At 43.2% G+C, this 19607-nt stretch overlaps 1 protein-coding gene across 4 annotated transcripts; it reads left to right on the forward strand.

Annotated features, from left to right (window-relative positions):
* The first annotated feature begins 2439 nt into the window (after positions 1 to 2439).
* Positions 2440 to 19405, forward strand: WDR61 (WD repeat domain 61). 4 transcript variants are annotated; one of them, XM_033166637.1, is made up of 11 exons: positions 2440 to 2504; positions 3217 to 3260; positions 3345 to 3372; positions 4234 to 4339; positions 6022 to 6194; positions 8259 to 8407; positions 11565 to 11658; positions 11907 to 12000; positions 14865 to 14957; positions 18241 to 18319; positions 19119 to 19405. In XM_033166637.1, exons 2-11 carry the CDS (start codon positions 3249 to 3251, stop codon positions 19206 to 19208), a joined length of 918 nt encoding a protein of 305 aa, XP_033022528.1. In that variant the 5' UTR covers positions 2440 to 2504; positions 3217 to 3248; the 3' UTR covers positions 19209 to 19405. The 4 variants fall into 4 exon arrangements, with proteins under 4 accessions (XP_033022528.1, XP_033022529.1, XP_033022531.1 ...); XM_033166638.1 differs by lacking the exon at positions 2440 to 2504 and having other exon boundaries at positions 3126 to 3260; XM_033166640.1 differs by lacking the exon at positions 2440 to 2504 and having other exon boundaries at positions 3127 to 3260; positions 3350 to 3372.
* The last annotated feature ends 202 nt before the right edge of the window (positions 19406 to 19607 follow it).

The following is a 19607-nucleotide window of genomic DNA, read 5'->3' on the forward strand; positions in this document are numbered from 1 at the left end:
CAATGAGGAAATTCTTTTAAGGCTAAAGTTTCCATAGGGGAAAACCAAACACCAAACAAAGGCTGGTGACAGCAAGTGTGTTTGTGTGTGAGAGAGTGGGTGCACATAGTGTGAAGTCAAACCAGATCATTAAAAAAGATATCAAAGCGGTTTACAGTAATATAAACATAAAAGCATATAATACAACCATACAAACAGTTAAAAGCAGACATCAACTAACTATTGTGGAAGGATGCATTTGTAATGCTCAGCATGGGCATGGCAGAATAAAGAAGTTTTCAGCAGGCATTTTAAAGTTAGCACAGAAAGCACCTAGTGAATCTCTAGTGGCAGAGAGTTCCACAGAACTGGGCCTGTGACACTAAAGGCTCAGTTTCTTGATGTTGTCAAAGGCATCTCACCAACTTGGGAAATGACCAGAGAAGCTCCTGCAGATGTCCTCAGCGACTGAGCTGGGGTATCAGTCTGCACCCTGTTGGGCTTCCCACTTGCAGTGTCCAGGGAAGAGCTAAACTGTGCCAGGGTTAGCAAGTTCACAAATGTACACACAGAAACATATATCCAAATTAAATGCACTTCTCAGTGCCTTCATTTAAATGGTTTTACTCAGAGGAAAGCAATGACAAACCTAGACAGCATCTTAAAAAGCAGAGACATCACCTTGTCGACAAAGGTCCGTATAGTTAAAGCTATGGTTTACCCAGTATGGAACTCACTTCCATAAAGAAGGACCATAAAGAAGGCTGATCGCTGAAGAATTGGTGCTTTTGAATTATGGTGCTGGAGGAGACTCTTGAGATCTTTGCAAAAAGATCAAACATATCCATCCTTAAAGAAATCAGCTCTGAGTGCTCACTGGAAGGACAGATCCTGAAGTTGAGGCTCCAATACTTTGGCCACCTCATGAGAAGAGAAGACTCCCTGGAAAAGACCCTGATGTTGGGAAAGATGGAGGGCATAAGGAGAAGGGGACGACAGGATGAGATGGTTGGACAGTGTTCTCGAAGCGACTGGCATGAGTTTGGCCAAACTGCGGGAGGCAGTGAAAGATAGGTGTGCCTGGCGTGCTCTGCTCCATGGGGTCACGAAGAGTTGGACACGACTGAACGACGACAACAACAACAACTTGGAGTATGTCTTCCTTTAGGGGCAGGAAAACTCTGGCCCTCTCGAGGTTGTTGAAATCCAGTGTCCATCCGCCTCTGCCACCATGTCCACTGCTTAGGGACAAGAGGAGTCCCGGGGTCTGACAGCATTGGGAGGGGAGCAGGTTGCCCCTCCCCAACTTAGTTGGCTATCACTCATATATTTTGTGGGGAGAATTGCCAGTCCCGTTACTTATTAGGAGCATCACCCTTTCTTTCTCCTAAGAAAAATAAGATATGAATTGATTTGTTAATAAGACAATACTTATGCCTTCAGGAAATCACAGCAACTGACATTTAGGGCAGATCACAACTGTACATTTAATGTACACCCAACAGTTAAACCATATGATCCCCACCCCCAATAATCTTGGTTAAGAGTGCTGAGATTTGTAGCTCTGAGAGGAAAACATGTGACTTTCTCCAAAGAATCCTGGGAACCATAGGTTCCCTCCGCAACATTTTTTGTGCGTGTGGGGTTTTTTACCACGAAGGCTGCAGACACACCACAAACTTCAGTTCCCAGGATTCCTTTTTGGGACAGGGTGGGGGGCATGCACTGTAAGTGTGTGAAGCTACAGTACATGCAGTGTTTGGAAATAAAACAGGACGCCTGTCCCCCAAACCTTTTCAGGAGCCAGAAGTATTATTTAAAAAAAATATGATTTTGAATATCAAGTAACAGAACAGACTTAGACAAGGAACACAAAACCTAGCAGTTGCGCAGGAAAAAAATGAAAAGAGTGGCTGATGGTTGTAGTTTTGGAAGTTCCCAGGAAGGCAATGAAATGAAAGTGCCTGTCCTTGATGGAGGGTGAAAACCACGTTTGATGGTCTTAGCAAAGTCAGTGCAAAAGGATATGGAAAGTGTGAGGTTCCCCCCCCCCCGCATATTCCTTTTTTTGTTGTGTTGATTTGTCCATCAGGAGAAGCGCGCTGTCCCACCCGGGCCAAGAGTTGCATTTGGAAATACGAGGGGTTGTTTGGGGACCCAGTGTGGCGACGCTCCAGTGATCTGATTGCTTGCAAAAGCTCCCAGCCCCCCCCCCCCCCGGGAAGTCTTTCTGCACGGATCCTCCGCCAGCAGCCCGGCGGCATCTCCGCAGCCACAAGGGGCAGCAGCGAGGGGGAAGCGGCCCGGCACCGACAGCGCACGCGCAAAGGGCGCCGCCCGGCAAACGGCCTCCTGCCCACCAGGGGGCGGCAGAGAAGCCCCTCTCGGGTCCTGCCATTACTTCCCCGGCCTCCTGGCGGCGAGAGGCGGCGCGTCATCGTCTGCGTCACCAGGAGGCGCCGGTAGTGCTGCGGGGAGCCTTGGAGACGGATTGAACTATCGCTAGATCCGTCGAAACAAATACAGTACTGTATATCTCTAAATTGGACGCGGGTACTGCGTGGGGTAGGCGAGGGAGGGGGCGGTCGTGGGGGGCCGCGTTTCCATAGCAACATCCCTTTCGCCTCCCTCGGGGGCTTCCGCTGCAGGGTGGGCCTCATGCCCGGGGAGGCGCTGGCGCTGGATGCGGCCCTCCTCGCCGGCGCCGCCCCTTGGGCTGCCGCCTCGTGCGCCTTGGTGCAAACTTTGTGTCATTGGCTGGGATCCAAGGCCGAGGGAAAGGCCTCTCCTTCCGCCACCTCGGGGAGAGTGGCGGCTCCGTCGGCCAACCTGGCGCTGCTGCTGTTTTTATATTTCTTTAGACTCCCCTTTTTCCATGACAGGAACTCCAGGCGGCTTACAGATAAAATAGAAACAGCTGAAAATAAAGAGGGGTGGGTGGAAAGAGCCATTAAAAAGCAATTAAACATTAATAAAATTGAAGCTATCTATCTATCTGATGTATGAAAACATACAGATCATTACAGTAAAAACATCACAGCACCAATCTTTTAGGACTTTGAAATCGTGACCTTGTGAATTTATGGCAGAGGTGAAATTAGAACATGTAGCTTGTTTTCTTGCTCGCTACTGTGTTTGTTATTTTATTGCTTTCCTTGTAACTTGATATTATGCACATTTATTTCTTCACTGGGAATGTTTCTACCTTGGTTTGACTACCCCTCTTTCCTTCCCCAGACCATTTCTGTGTGTCCAGTTTGTATGAAGAAATGACTACGCAAGTAAGTGTATCAGAGCCACAACTTTTAATTTTACGATTTAAATTTTATTACTTCATAACAGGGATATTCCTTTTTCTCCCCTAGTACAGTATTCTCTTCAAGCAAGAACAAGGTGAGGAAATAATCCTACTGGCAAATTAAATGTATGAGAAAGGGATAGATTTTAACGTAACTTATGAATTCCATCTTAACTGTTCAAAGAAAGAAAGAATTTATGAAAGAAATGTTCTAGTTGTCATGATTCCTGGTATGTTTGAAATATGAAGACAAAAAATTAAGGATCAGAAAAAGGAAAAGTGTGAAAAATGAATCCCATTTGCATCCAGCTGCAATAATTTCTGATACCATAGGGATAGGGAACCTTTGGCTCCTCACATGTTGTTGGGCTCCAATTCCCTTCAGTCCCAGTCAGCATGGTCGCTGGTCAGGATGATGGGATTTGTAGTCTCTAGGTTGGAGGAGTATGTTATGTACAGTCTTGAGAAGAGACGAAACTGGGGGTGGTGGGAGAGACATCCTAACATTCTTTGAATACCTAGATGGCTTCCTAAATAAAAGAGGGCAAAGGCTTAAACTCTGCTGTTCAAGAGGACACGATTAGATCTAATGGGCTTAAATTGCAGGTTAGATTTTGGTTGTACCATAGGAGAAGCATCTTGAGAACGAGCAGTTTGACAATGGAATCAGTTTCCTAGAGCAATGATAATGTGTCAGACCCAGTCATTTTGGATATTTCACCCACCCTGCCCTACCCCACCTGACTGGCTGAGTAAAACAAAGGAGAAATACATCTACTTCTAAAATTGTTTTTTTTTTAGTCTAGAGTGGGCTGATTGATATTAAGGCAGAATTGATACTATCTGTGACACCTTGCTGTTATCCAGTAAAACTTAGGATAACCCCAGCTGTTAAACTGCATTCCTTTTTGGAATAATCTTGCATTCATCTTTCAATCAGTTATTTTCTTTCCCAGCACATGACGATGCCATCTGGTCAGTGGCCTGGGGAAAGAATAGAAACGATGGCTCAGAAACAGTCATCTCAGGCTCTTTGGATGACATGGTGAAAGTCTGGAAATGGTGAGTTCCAAAAAAGAAAGAAAAAGAATTGGTTAAACTGAATTCTAGAGAAGCCAGGAGCATGATGTAAACATGTGCTAGTCTGTTTGGCATCATAGCTAGTTGCTGTTGATATAACTTCTGTGAACTTGTCTAATCCTCTTTTAGCTCTGATATAATTTGGTTTCCTGTGTATACACGCTGTAGTTAAACACAAATTCAGATTTTATTTTTAAGCTGTGCTTTGATTTACCCAAGCAAGGCTTGCAAAAATTTGTTCTCACTGTGCTAGTTACAGGTAGGTAGCTGTGTTGGTCTCCCATAGTCAAAACAAAACAAAACAAAACAAAACAAAACAAAACAAAATCCTTCCAGTAGCACCTTAGAGACAAAGTTTGTTCTTGGTATGAGCTTTTGTGTGCATGCACACTTCTTCAGATACACTGAAACAGAATTCACCAGACCCTTATATATAGTGAGAGAGTGAGGAGGGGTATTACTCAGAGTAAGGGTATTACTCACTCTCTCACTATATATAAGGGTCTGGTGACTTCTGTTTCAGTGTATCTGAAGAAGTGTGTGTGAGGGATCCTATTCCTCCCCTTCAATACTTCCACAACAGAGACACTCCCTAAGTTTCACTGACAACGAGGATGGATCCTTCAGTGTTCATATGGGAGTCGTCTCTGGGGTACCTCAGGGCTCTACGTTTGAAAACCTCTTGCCACCCATGGGATTTCCCTAACAGGGTTCCCAACTACTGCAGTTTGCCTTCCCTTTAGGCAAATAAGTGGCTCACTTGGCTTCACTGTCCAGCCCTCTGTGTGACAGGAGAATAAGCAGTTTCCTCTTCCACAGGAAAGCTTTGTTCTCTCCTCTTAGTCACACCTCTTAAGGTACTGATCCACTGCCAGAGTCAATGAACGTTTAAGCACATTTAACTTTATTAGGTAACTAGAAAACATGGATGTCTCGGGTTATTACTGGTACAAATCTTCTCATGTAATTCACCTTCGTTATAATATTTCCTGCATCCCGTTAGTAACGGTGATGACCTTTCCTCCCATTCCCTAAAGCCTAACCTCTCCTTTTCTCTTTCTAACCCTCCACACCCAACTGCCAGCCCCCCAACTGCCTTTCAATGGTTGTTCCCCCTCCTTTTAGAATGCCAACTAGCTCCGCTTCCCAGGGAACACCTACCTAACATGGGAGTGATAGGTTAACCCATGATGAACCAGAATCGTCAGCAGGCATTATTCCGCCACACTGTGTATGCACACGAAAGCTCATACCAAGAACAAACTTACTTGGTCTCTAAGGTGCTACTGGAAGGATTTTTTTTATTTTTTATTTTTTATTTTGTTTTCACTGTGCTGTTAGTAACTTGTGGTTTCAAAAGTGTTGACAGTGGGTTTCAGACAAGGGTGTTTCCTTCCTGGAAATGCCAGGGATAGAATGTGGGATCCTTGCCACTGAACTAAGGCCTTTCCCATTGACTTCCTTGGGGCTTCTATGTGCATAATTATTTCATCTCCTTTTCATGTGGAAGACTGCAATTTGGGGAGGGCAATGGATTGTGAAAACCAAAATTAATATGGAAATGGAAAAATGTGCAGAACAGAATTTCAGAATGTGGTGATAGGTGTGCCATATGAAGAAACATGTATTATTTTTAAATTTTTGTTTCCTTTTATTTTGCAAAGGAACGGAGAGAAGCTGGATCTCAAGTGGACGTTAGAAGGTCATCAGCTGGGTGTAGTTTCGGTGGATATTAGTCACATGGGTACCATTGCTGCGTCAAGTTCTTTAGATGCTCACATTCGTATTTGGGACTTAGACACTGGCAAACAGATCAAGTCAATAGATGCTGGACCTGGTAAAGTTCAAAAGTTCTCCGACTACTAAGAATATACATTTCAAGGGCTGCAAGTGTTCTAATGAGTAGTTAATATTTATTTTTAGCATACTGTTGCTAGTATTGGTGTTATGAAATTTATGTGTGCTATACATTGCTCAGAACCGTTTGAGAGGAAGGGTGATTAATAGGAAGGGTGATTTATTGTTTATTTAATTAATTTAAAACATTAACTAAAGCTTTATGTATGTATTTGCTATTTTCATAAAAGAGGACCTTGTGGTGGATTACAAGGTAAACATATGTTCCATAAAAAGCTAGTCATGACTAACTGCAATCATATGCATGCAATCATATGCCCATTAAACTCTTTAGGACTGACTTCTGAATAACTTTACACAGGATCAGGCTGTGAATTCCATAGAAATCAATGGGGAGTTAGTAATTTGTTCCATTAGGAAGTAGAGGCTAAAGCTCTGCATGTTTGCTCAGATGGTTTGTGCATTGAGACAGTTCCAAGGTGACTGAGCTGGTGATGAATCAGTAAGGGGCCCCAGTTTTACCCTTGTCACTGTGATGAAGCTCATTAGCTGAATTTCAGGTAAGCCACTCATTCCCAGCATCTTTTTCTCCATCTTCAGAATGGAGGATAGTAATCCTGACTAGGGATGTGAGTGAGAATATTATCTGGAGAATATTATCGAGAATGAGAATATTCTCCACAAATCATAAATTTTAATGTAAGAACCAGTTTTACAACCCACATTTAAAAAATCCAGTAAATAGTAAGTCAAGCCATTTTTTTTCTTTTTTATTTTTTTTTAATAATATCTACTTTATTTAGATTTAGATTTAACAATTTCACAACGAATTTAAAAACCTTTCGCAGATACAAATACAAAGGAATAACAACAACCACAAAAGGTAAAAAACAAACAAACAAAAAACAAAAAACAAAAATAAGAACCACAAAAAGTAGAAAAAGGGGAAGGAAAAAAGAAAAAAAAAAGTAAGACTAAGTGTATAGTCACATAGGTAACTTCTTCCAATGCAAGAGAGATACAAAGGAAACAAAAAGCAGTAATTAATTCTAGTTACTCATTATTCAACTTTTTTTTATCTTTCCTATATTCCTCCCTGCATTGCTGCAGTTCCATACAAATAATCTATACAGTTCCATACAAATGGTCTATACAGTGACTTCCACCTTCCATACAGTACTTTACTTCAGATTCATCCTTCCCTCTGTTTTAAATCATTTTCCTATCTTTTATCTTTCTTAATTTTAATTCAAAATAAATCCTCCTACTTTCCTTTTTTCACAAATTTCTTTCACTCTAAACTTAAACAGATTGTCGATTTTGATCCTTGTTTTTTAAAGTATTCATTCAAGCATTCCCACTCATTTTTAACTAAACTTCTGGGTTTACCTTTTATTATATCTGTTAATTTTGCCAATTCTAAATATTCACATACTTTACAGAGCCATTCTTCCCGGGAGGGTACAAGTTTCTCTTTCCAATATCTTGCCAGCACTGTTCTTGCCGCGGCCGTGGCATATAAATAGACAGTGGTTTTATTCTTCGGTATCTCCTCATTTAATATCCCTAGTAGATATGCTTCTGGGGTCTTACTAATGTTGATCTTAAATATTTTTTTCAATTCTTCATGCACCATGTTCCAATATTTTACGATTTCTGGGCATACCCACCACATATGATAGAAGGATCCTTTCTCTTTTTGACATTTCCAACATTTGTTTTGATTGTTTTTGTTTATTTTAGCTAACCTTTCTGGAGATAGATACCATCTATGGTGCATTTTCATCAGATTTTCTCTGATTAAATAACATGCTGTAAAATTGATCATTTTGGACCATACTTTTCCCCACTTCACATATTCTATTTCATGTCCTAGATCTTGTTCCCATCTCTTTATAGCTTTACTTTTTTCTTCATTCCTTGCATAACAGCTAGTCATACATCAGCATTGCCGTGCACTTATAAAATAAGAACAGTTCAATCAGTGTTGGATATTTAATCTGGAGTTTAGAGCACTAACTTTTCCCTCCTTCTCCTCTCACAGTGGATGCCTGGTCACTCGCTTTTTCGCCTGACTCCCAATATGTTGCAACAGGAAGCCACATAGGGAAAGTGAACATTTTTGGTGTTGAGACTGGAAAAAAAGAATATTCCTTGGATACAAGAGGCAAATTCATCCTGAGTATTGCATATGTAAGAATCTTGTCTGTTAATTGGTGTTTGGTGCATTCTCTTACTATCTCCACCACTTACTAATTCGTCCTGAATGCCCTGTGTTTTGCTAGCATTTAAAAAGTGGTGCCAAGGGACAGATGACCAGGCTTCAGACCTCCACTGTGTTAGCTCATTAAGGGTTTCAAAATGCTGATCAGCAAGTGCTGCTTCAGAAGATTTTCAAATCCAGCACCTCTTACTCCGTTTTTCTTCTTCACGAGGCTGTGTGTGCAAATCCAAACCAGATAAAATGCTATGCTTTCACACTATATGGGGCCCACAGTAGGAAAGAAATTGTATGGTTGCCCAGAGATATTAAAACACAAGCCCAGATAAATTGAATGTGACAAGAATATAACTGTACTTGTCAACAATCAATGTTTGTTTTTTCATGGGATTTATAGGTGTGTCCCCACTAGCTGATGATCCTAGAATATGTTGTGGTGGGGAGCCTCTGTCTTGCCGGCCAGAAGTTGCCCACCAAAGGCTCTAAGCTGGCCGAGGCCATTTCCCCCAATTCCTGATTCAAGGGCTTTGCATGGAACCCCAACTGAAACAGAAGGGGGGGACCTTCCTTTTAACAGCACCTTGCACTTTATGTCATTTTGATGTCATGTGATTGGCGTATGGGCAGCCTAGTAAGGCTGATCTTGATAAGGATCTGGCCCATACCACCAAAAAGGTTCACCACCCTTATGATATAGCCTGAAATCAGCAGCTGACACATTTTATGCCCCAGACCAATTGGTACCCTTGATTAGGAACCCACCTCTGGGTTTTCTTGCAGGAAAATCAGAGCCTTGTTGAAGTGAGACTGATATCCCCTGGTGGAGTGTAGACCGGTACTGCAAAGCATCTAGTGCTCTGCAGACTTGCCTAACGCTGCCAAGCCAGGCCCAAGCAGGAAGATTTGTAAGAGACCTGCAGTGTCAAGCTGCAGCTTGAAGCCTTTCCCAACATTGGATCTGCTGGATATATCCACAGGTATATTTAATCTTCACAGCATAGTCATGCACTCGAGCAGAGAGGGCTGCCTTTCTCATCTTTGCCCCAGAAAGAAATTGGCTGATGTTGGTGAGGCTTAAGTATAGTTGACTTTTTATGGGTTCTACAACCTCTGGTCTGAATCCCTGTTGCTGGGAACAGCTACTGGGGAGAGTGCTGCTGCTCTCGGGCTTCCCCTAGGCACCTGATGGGCCATTGTCAGAACAAGATGCTGGACTAGATTAGACTGTGGCCTGATGCAACTGCTCTTTTGCCAAATCATTTTTATTAGATTTTCCAATTATACCAATCACATCAAATATTTCAATTTTACATATAAATATCAAATAATCCATATAATCCAAATAAACTGCCGAATTGTTAATTTTTAAGACTTCCCACGCTTCAAGCTTTCAGGAATTTTAGTCCGCCTCTTATTTCCGTTGCCTTCCACAGCCCTTCGATGTCTCCCATCTCCCCTCTGATGTTGTCTGTCATTCTGTCCAACAGTATTTCATTCCTCTTTCCTTCACACCACTGAATTGTTTCCCAAGTGAGATAAAACAGCTGAAAAAAATCTGTGTGGATTTTATGTCCATAATTTCCCATATATTACGTTTCCCCCTGACACGTTGGTGTTTTTCTAGTTGAATCCAAAGGTCGTAACTCAGCAGCTGCCATTTCACTCAACCCTGATAAATTCCATACAGTGCGTTCTGCTCATTTCCCTTTCATACCAGCTGGATCCAAGCCTTTTCAGGGGGGTTGCCTGTCGTATTTTAAGTTTGGTATATTAAAAGTTATATATTGGCTCCCCCCCCCCCGGGCAATCGACAAAGTCTCTTGTAGAAAAATGAAAACAACCAGCAATCGGGGTGCTTTGCCAATTTCCAGATTAAAACACCTTTTATCTTCTTCCAGATGGCTTCGAAAAATAACTTTTTTGTATAGATGGTACTTTTTTATCTTATGTTCGTTTCCACACAGTTTATATTTTGGAGGCTGTATTATTTCCGCAAATGTCGCACTTTCCAGTTTTCAAATCTCACTTGCTATAAATAGTGAAAACATCTCTTTTAGGGGGGGGTTTGCCCATAGATATAATGTAATATGGCAAAGTTCAATAACAGAGAGCAGGGCTCCACCCCCCCCCCTTTTCGTTCCATTCCCACATACCGATAAGATGTTATAATCTTCTTTCTCTTGATCTTTCTTGTCCTCTCAGTGGCTGGATTTTATAGCAAAGTACTTATTCTCCTTCTTGCATGAAGCGTGTCCAAAACTTATCGAATTATTCATTTAAGTAGTGGAACTCGAGAGTAGGTGGGGTAGCTTCAGGGAGTGCCAAGATTCTCGCGGGGGCTTTGCACCCCAAAGGCCCCCCCCCGCTCCTCCTTCCTTGGAGTTTGGAGCAGGGTTAACGGGCACCGCGGGCGAGGCAGCTCTTCCCATAACCCCTGGGAAGATTTCGGGAGGCTGATTTACTCCCATCTCAGCCTCTAATTACCCCGTGAGAACTGGAGCGATGTTAATATCCACCATCACCCTCCCGCTTCCGGAGCGGAAATGCAACTGTGCTCTTTTGACGTAATGTTCTTATAACTTGACCACAGTATTCAAGGCATTGGTGACTTCAAGGTTGGATTACTGCAAAGAACTCCAGGGGTGTGTGTGTGTCCTTGCCATTGGTTTGGATACTGTTGATACTGCATATTATGGCTCAAGATTTGCACTGGGTGCCAGTTTGTTACTTGGACAAGTTCACGGTTTACTCTTATTACTTAAAGCTGTGGAGAACTTCAGGCCAGTTTACATGAAAGATCACCTTACCCCATACATGCGTACTTGACCACTTTGATCTGTGTAACTTGCACTTTTACAAAATGCTGCATAATGTTCATTCCTCATCTGTTTGGACTCAATCCAATCTATGCTTTGGAGCAACCTTCCTAACACAGGCAGGCATCTTTTCTATGCTGTTCTAGATGCTTTCAAAAAAACTTTTTATTTTAGCTTAGTGGTGGTTGTTTTCATTAGGTGGTCTATAAATTTCTCTAAATAGAATATGTTTTCCCTTTATGCCTGCTTGCACTTGGGGATGGAGGAAGATAGATTTTTTTAAAAAAATACCACAATTCTCTGTTATTTGCAGAGCCCGGATGGAAAATATCTTGCCAGTGGAGCTATAGATGGAATTATCAATATCTTTGATATTGCGACTGGAAAACTTCTTCACACATTGGAAGGTAAGGCTTGGAATGTTTGCAGCAGATTGCTCTCCATCTCTGGGAAGTGGTCTGAAGCCTCCAAATACAGAGGCTGTGCTTTGCTTTCCTCCTACATTTTCAGGTTGCCGCCAGAGCTTCTCCTGCCCATGCTTCCAAAAACAGTTCAGGAAAGGAGCTAGTCAAACAGGGTTGCAGGGGTGGGGGCAGTACAAGATGTGATATATGCAGGCCTTCATGGATGAAAGTGGGATTCTTCTATATTTCAGGGCACGCTATGCCAATCCGTTCCTTGACATTCTCCCCAGACTCCCAGTTACTTGTCACAGCTTCAGATGATGGCTACATCAAGATTTATGACGTGTAAGTGCTAATCCTTTCTCTGTCCAGAGCAAGGCAATGTCTCTCAAAACTGATCCATGGTAATGTAATGGTAAAATCTATTTTTTTGGAGATAAAAAAAATCAATTTCCCCTTGACTCTTGTACACCTTTCTACCTCCGTGTATCTCCTCTTAACTGCTTCTCAGTTTTCCAAACCAACAGGAAAGAGGTACTTTGCTTCCTTCCTTCCTTGCCAGGATGTATGTTGAGAGCATGAGGTTGTTGGACTCCAATTCCTGTGTCAGCACCAGCCTGCAAGGCTGATGGTCAGGACCGGTGGGAGTTGTAATCCAACAACATCTGGAAGGCACCAGGATGAGGAAGGCTGCCTGAATCAGTTACGTCAGTGACAAACTTTGGCTTTCATAGAAAAGAGCAAACAGCCCCAGAAGACATTGCCAACCCTAATCTAGTGTTACCAGTTTCTTACAGTGGCCAACAGAGTTACAAACTCAGATATACAAACTAGGCATCACATGGCACCTTAAGCCCAGGTTACGGTCACAACAATGGAAAGTGTAGCCCCCCCCCCATCACCCAGATTACAAAGATGAAAATGAATTTGTGTATATCATCAGCAGAATAAAATTTAACAGCGGTGGTTCCCCACCTTTTTGCTGCTGTTTTGATTCCTTTGGGTTATTCCAGGTGTCTTTTGTGGCCTTTTGAACAATTGAAGCAATTAACCATTCTAAAAAGAAAGCATCAAAAATAAAATTAGCACCCCAGACCATACCTTTGTGTTTTGGGCAAATAAATCCAGAGTAACTACCATTTCCTGATTCTGTACTAAGCAACAACAACACATATTACAGGCCTACGCAACTGATGGTAGAGATGCCCAATGCATGCATGTGCATGTGCATTTATTGTTTGCTTGTATTTATATTTAGCTTTTTAATCCAATGGATTCACAAGTTAGTTTACAATCGAGACAAACAATTATAAGTGAACCAGAACATCATCAGAAAAACTACCAAATAAAACAAGTATCAATAGAATCAATATGGAAGTGGGCTGTTCTTCAGATTGTTAGATGGAAATGGCAAGGAAATCTGCATGCTTTCCATGGCTTCCTCCACTAAAGAAAGGCTGTGTTAAGTTTTCACCTACAAAGCTGGCCAGGCCAGGTTCAGGGTGCAGAAAAGTCCAAAAGAAAGAAAGAAAAAAGAAATAGGCCATCACCATAAAAGGGTAGGATAGGTTTAGTGGCCTAGATTTGAAAGAAAATGGGAAGTATCCCCTTCAGAAGGGGTCTGGGTGGTCAGAAGGGCAGAAATGGGGGAAATACCCAGACAGTGAAAAGGAGAATGGTCGGGGGGGGGGGGGAGGAAGAGGTAATGAGAAAGCTGGGATTCCTCCCCCAAAACAGAAACGGTGGGGTGGTGAGTGGGCAAGATAAACTGCAGGAGGCAGTAGAGTGAACATGGTAGACCCTGGAGGAGATATGATGTGCATATGCTCACTCCAGCCTTAACAGTCACACAGGGCTTTAGCCATTCAAGCACACCCAGGGAATTCTGTTGCAAGTAGAAGACAAACACCAGATCAGGGTTGGAAACAGCCCTTTTCTCCAAATGGCAGACCTCTTCTCACTCCCCTCCATCGTCGGAGATCTCAACCTCTGTCCCTCCTCCTACAGTGGTGGCTCCTTCCCTCCCAGCACTCGGACAGGCTCTCTGAAGTGCAGATTTACCCAGCCTTATGCCCCCCATGGCACCCTCTCACCCTTGCTTGTTCTTTCTCAGCCTCTTGTGTCTGGTAGAGAAAAACACTCAAATGCAGCTGAGCAGCAGAGACACAGCAGCAGCAGGCAGGCAGCCGCCTTCTTTCTAGTGTCTTTCTAATGGAGGGTGGCATTAGCATTCATGTCTGCAAGCAGCAGATCCAAGCGGCAGCCAGCAACAGGCAACAGCCTGTTAGAAGCGCCAGCAATTTTAATAAGTTGCAGTACACAGCGACAAGACATAAGAAATTCCTCACAATCAGCCCATTCTCTGTTGCAGGAGGTACCTGGTGCCCAGTTAGTTTCAAACACTGGTGGCCACCCAGATGCCTTTGGGTATCCTGCAAGAGCGGCCTTCTATGTCTGAATGTGGAAGTTCTATTGGGTTGACATGTCTAATAGCTACGGCAAACCTCTTTTTCCTTGGATTTGTTTTGTTCCCATCTGGCCATCAGCCCCTAGGAAGCTGCCTTTATACCAGGTAGTATATGCTATTGGTTCATCTAGCCCATTTCCCCCCTGCACCACCTTCATCCATTTGGCTCCTGCAAAGAAGTATCTTTTGGCGTTGTTTGCCCTTTTCCTTTGGAAGACGAAGGTTGTAATTAATGTGACTGATAAAGGCAGCCTTCCCCAGCCTCATGCCCTCCAGCAGCTGTTGAACCCCATCTTCCATAAGCCCCAGGCTGCATGGCAACTAGTTATAGATGATGGTGGTTGGAGGGCACCAGGTTGGGGAAGGTTGAATTAAGGGATAAGTCCTATCCTGCTAAGTTGGTTGCGTTTTCATGAAGTGCAAACCCTTTCACATGGCAGGAAAGTATGGGGTGCAGTCGAGCACATACGTTTTATTCTTTCGGAATGCTAATCTCTTGGACCTTGAATGAAGAATGTGGTAAAACGGACCCAGCACTCCCAGGTAGCCAAGATTTGCAAGGAAGATTCATAATAAGAAGCAACCGTTTTTTCACAGAAGTTTGTCCACAATTGCTCCAACTTTTCATTGAGAATACTCTGATAAACATCCAAAGAAACTCAGAGGTTCCCTGGAATATTATTTTGAAGAGCCTGTTGTTAAGGTGTATTTCTAAACTGTAGCCTGTTTTTGAATTCTGCAGGCAGCATGCGAACCTGGCAGGCACCCTGAGCGGCCACGCATCTTGGGTGCTAAATGTAGCGTTTTGTCCTGATGACACCCATTTCGTTTCTAGGTATGTAGAATGTTGACATGACCTGATTTGGTTGGGTTATGCGTTACATTTTCATCTTGCCCTTTCTTCATGGAACTCTAGAAAGGAGTATCATTCATTGGGTTCATTGTTGAGCAGCACTTAGCCTAATTTCATGTGGGTAGCAAGGAGAGGGGGAAATGGATGGGAAAGGAGGTGGGGCAAAGAGAGAGAGAAGTGGTGACCCACATTGGGCTTTGACCTTTCCATGCCTGCTGCAGGTCTATGCTGGGTTTACTCTCTTCTGCCTCACCCCAAGCTATTCTTTTTAAATCACTAATTTTATAAGGGGCAAGACTACAAACACATAACATGAGAGGAACCCCCCAGAATTACAACAGAGGTAAGTAGAGCATCCTTGTAAAGCAGGCTAGGCTGAGATAGACCCTGCTCCCTCGTCTTCTGATGAACTTCATGGCTCAGTGGATTTGAACTTGCCGCCGATCCTATGACATTACAGCATCACCATTCATTTATGTGGATGGGATGTGGAGATGAAGGCCTGTTTATAAATGGAGCTTCATGGAGTAAAATTCACATAGTTTTGAAAACTGGGTGCATGACTGGTGGATTGATTTTCTTAATTGGGCAGAAATAGGAATTGTTGTTGTTGTTTAGTCATGTCTGACTCTTTGTGACCCCATGGACCAGAGCATGCCAGGCACGCCTATCTTTCACTGCCTCCTGCAGTTTGGTCAGACTCACGTTGGTAGCTTCGAGAACACTGTCCAACCATCTCATCCTCTGTCATCCCCTTCTCCTTGTGCCCTCCATCTTTCCCAACATCAGGGTCTTTTCCAGGGAGTCTTCTCTTCTCATGAGGTGGCCAAAGTACTGGAGCCTCAACTTCGGGATCTGTCCTTCCAGTGAGCACTCCGGGCTGATTTCTTTAAGGATGGATATGTTTGATCTTTTTGCAGTCCATGGGACTCTCAAGAGTCTCCTCCAGCACCATAATTCAAAAGCATCAATTCTTTGGCGATCAGCCTTCTTTATGGTCCAGCTCTCACTTCCATACATCACTACTGGGGAAACCATAGCTTGAACTATACAGACCTTTGTCGGCAAGGCGATGTCTCTGATTTTTAAGATGCTGTCTAGGTTTGTCATTGCTTTTCTCCCAAGAAGCTAGAATTCCCAAGAACTAGGAATTAGCAGCCTTATTTCCAAAAGGTGCCAAGTAACTGCAGGATTGTATTCAACTAACTTATACTCAAGACTCCTTAAAATTTATGGACCTAAGTCATGGCCAGTTAATTACAATCATAGGTCTACTATGAGTAAAAGTTAGTTGAATACAACCTATGCAACTTCTCCCCTTGTTTTTAAGATGGGTTTTTCACAAATGAATATACCGTATTTTGGGGGCGGGGGGTTTGCCCAGAGTTGTTCAGCTTTTTTGGGGCGGGGGGTTGCCAACACTCACTCACCCGCCGGAACCAACACTCCCAATCGCCAGCAGCCACCAATCACCCATCCCCCCTCTGCCCTATCCATGTATAACTCACTAAAAAAAAATCATTTTATGCACGGAAAAATACAGTGTGTTGACGTTAAAAGAAGTCTGACTAAGAGTGTAATGGGATAAATGACAAAGAATTCCTAAGATTTCTTTACCTTGCTATCTTGCTGTACAGAGCATGGGTTTGCTCTGCTCTGCTGCAATGTACTTTATCAGTCTACTTTCCTGCTCATTTCAGTGTGTGTTTTTCCCCATAAGCAGCGAGGTGTTAACAGCACCCCCAAGCTCTTGCCCTTGTTCTCCTGGGTTTGTTTGCAAAACATGTTAGCGGAAGAAAACTGTTGGCGTCATCTTCAAGCATGGCAAAATGTGGGGCATCTATTGTAGGGGTATGAGCTGTGCAGAATTTTTCTGAGAGCTGCATTGAGCCATACTTGTCTTGGGGGTTTGTGCAGGACAAAGGAATTGCCTTACACTGACTCACACCATTGGTCTATCTTAGCTTAGTGTTCCCTACACCGAGTGGCAGTGGCTGCCCAGGTTTTCAGGAAGGCATTACCAGCCCTTTCTGCAGATGCTGGGGACTGAAGCTTCTGCACACAAGTCAGATGCCACACCACTGTGCAAGGTTCTGCATTAGACACAGTTGCATGCTGTGGGCTCACTTTCTCACATGCTGTTTGGTAACTGGATAGCTGCCGGTCAATAAGTGTACAGCGAGTGGAATGTGTGAACTGCATTTTGCTGCGGTGAAGGAACATGGATGCTTGAACTTTCAGGTGCCTTGTTGGATCAGGCCAGTGAGTTCCGCAAGTCTGGTCTCGGTTGGAAACTAAATCTTGTGTTGCTAAGTGCAGTTAGTTACTCTTTATTCATCTGCTTAGTGTTTGTGGTGCTGTGGTGTAAACCGAGCCTTGGGCTTGCTGATCGTAAGGTCGGCGGTTTGAATCCCTGCGATGGGGTGAGCTCCCGTTGTTTGGTCTCTGCTCCTGCCAACCTAGTTCGAAAGCACGTCAAAGTGCAAGTAGATAAATAGGTGCCGCTCCGGCGGGAAGGTAAACGTTTCTGTGCGTGGTTCGCCAGAAGCGACTTAGTCATGCTGGCCACATGACCCGGAAGCTGTCTGTGGACAAACGCTGGCTCCCTTGGCCAATAAAGCGAGGTGAGCGTGCAACCCGAGTCGTCTGCGACTGGACCTAAAGGTCAGGGGTACCTTTACCTTTACATAGCATGGCAGCTTCTGCTTTGCGCCATGTCTTGCACAACGCATGGACTGAACATTATGCACGGCAAATACACACTTAGGGAAACAAAAACAATTCTCGTGCCAGACTTCAGATTTTCTGCAGAGGCCCTGCTCCAAGTATCTTCTTTAATATGCTACACTCTTAAAAGAGGAACTTTTCTGCATCTGCTCCAGGGACACGTCTGGTGCCAACACTGGTACCTTTTTCAATACCAGGGGAAGACTGTCTTTTTTTGCCCAGACAATTCAGACGGTTGTTTTTTTGTTTTTTGCTTGCTCTATTTGACTTTTCTTTGGGGTTGGGGTGTTATTCACAATTTTGTACACCAGCCTGGAACCTTTCAATGAAATATCCTAAATAAACGTGACAAAATAGTGAGTACCATGGCTTCAGGATAGATGGATGTGACTTGCAATTTTTTAATTCCCCAGCTCAGGGCGAGAGGCTCACACCAGTAGACTGCACAAATGGTGGTTCATGAAGCGGAGGCCGTTTTCTATTCCTCGTGGGTTGGTATTAACAGGGAACAAATTTGTTGATCATTGTTCTTTTCCAGTTCATCGGACAAAACTGTGAAAGTGTGGGATGTACCTTCTAAGACCTGTGCTCATACCTTCTTTGATCATCAAGATCAGGTATATAGAACTTTGTGGCTGTCAGTTGTGGCAGCCTAGGGAACTTTCCTTACATTAAAACCTTTATTTAGTTCAGGCTGCATAGAACTAGTCTTGAGATGTTCCAAAATTTGAAGGGTTACTTCCTGCTATATTGGCAGTTTCCTTACAGAAGTAGTATATAAATTTTGTTCCATAAAATAAATGTGAAGTGTGTCCAATTAATTGTCTATCCCTGTTCTGCCTACTGATCAGTTCTCTTAACACCTGAAACAGAAGATTTCCACCCCCCACTCCCACATAAAACTGGGCATTTTAATTTGAGATGATTGAACCACTCAGCTTACCTCTCGCAAAGTGCTGGCAATGGGTGTGAGAGCCAAAGTGCAGTCCCATTGGCCTGCCTTTTTAGCAGAATGAGTGTGCTTTTGCTGGCAGAGGCCATAGCTTGGTGGCAGTATATGCCTGGCATGCAAAGAATGCAGGCCCAATGCTTGGCATCTCCACATCAGGGAGCAAGTGATGGGCAAGTTCTGCCTCAGACGAGTTGCTGCTACTCAATATGAGGCAGCTTCTTGTGTTTCAGTTTTATGATTGTCACTGCTCGACTCCCATCAGCCATAGTCAGGGCACAGCGGAGTTGTAGCCCAACATCTATGGGCCCATTGGGTTGGTTCTCTTGTGCAGTGGACGGTACACAGCATATATAAATTACCTTTAAAGAAAAGGACGTGATCATTGTAATTTTTAAAATGTCTGTGATAAGCTATTGCCTAACGCTATGTAATCAATCTTAACTGATTTTTGGTTTTGTTCACAGGTCTGGGGAGTGCAATACAATGGAAATGGTTCTAAAATTGTATCAGTTGGTGATGATCAAGAAATCCATATTTATGACTGTCCAATTTAAATGTACCTAAATCAATTTGGGTTCTTTTCAAAGCTTTCAAAAGGTGTCAATTTTGACAATTGTCTTAAATTGTGTGCATCAAGAAAACCTTTAGATTTTGACAAAAGCAAATAATCAATATATATCTTAAGTTTGTATGAATTTTGCTATTTATGTTTATAAATGTATTTGTTACTTTAAATTACTTAATTTGCCAACTGGGCTACTGGAGTATCATTTCCCCTATTAGACATTTCCCCCCTATTTGGGGTGGCAGTGATTGTCATGGATGGCACAGGTGTGACTACAAATAAGAAGGGGAGCCCTGCAATTTGCAAATATATGCAATATACGAGGGGTGGCCAACTCCCAACAGACCGTGATCTACTCAAAGAGTTAAAAACTGGGAGTGATCCACCC

The sequence above is a fragment of the Lacerta agilis genome, chromosome 13 (assembly GCF_009819535.1).
Source record: "Lacerta agilis isolate rLacAgi1 chromosome 13, rLacAgi1.pri, whole genome shotgun sequence".
Classification (NCBI taxonomy): domain Eukaryota; kingdom Metazoa; phylum Chordata; class Lepidosauria; order Squamata; family Lacertidae; genus Lacerta; species Lacerta agilis.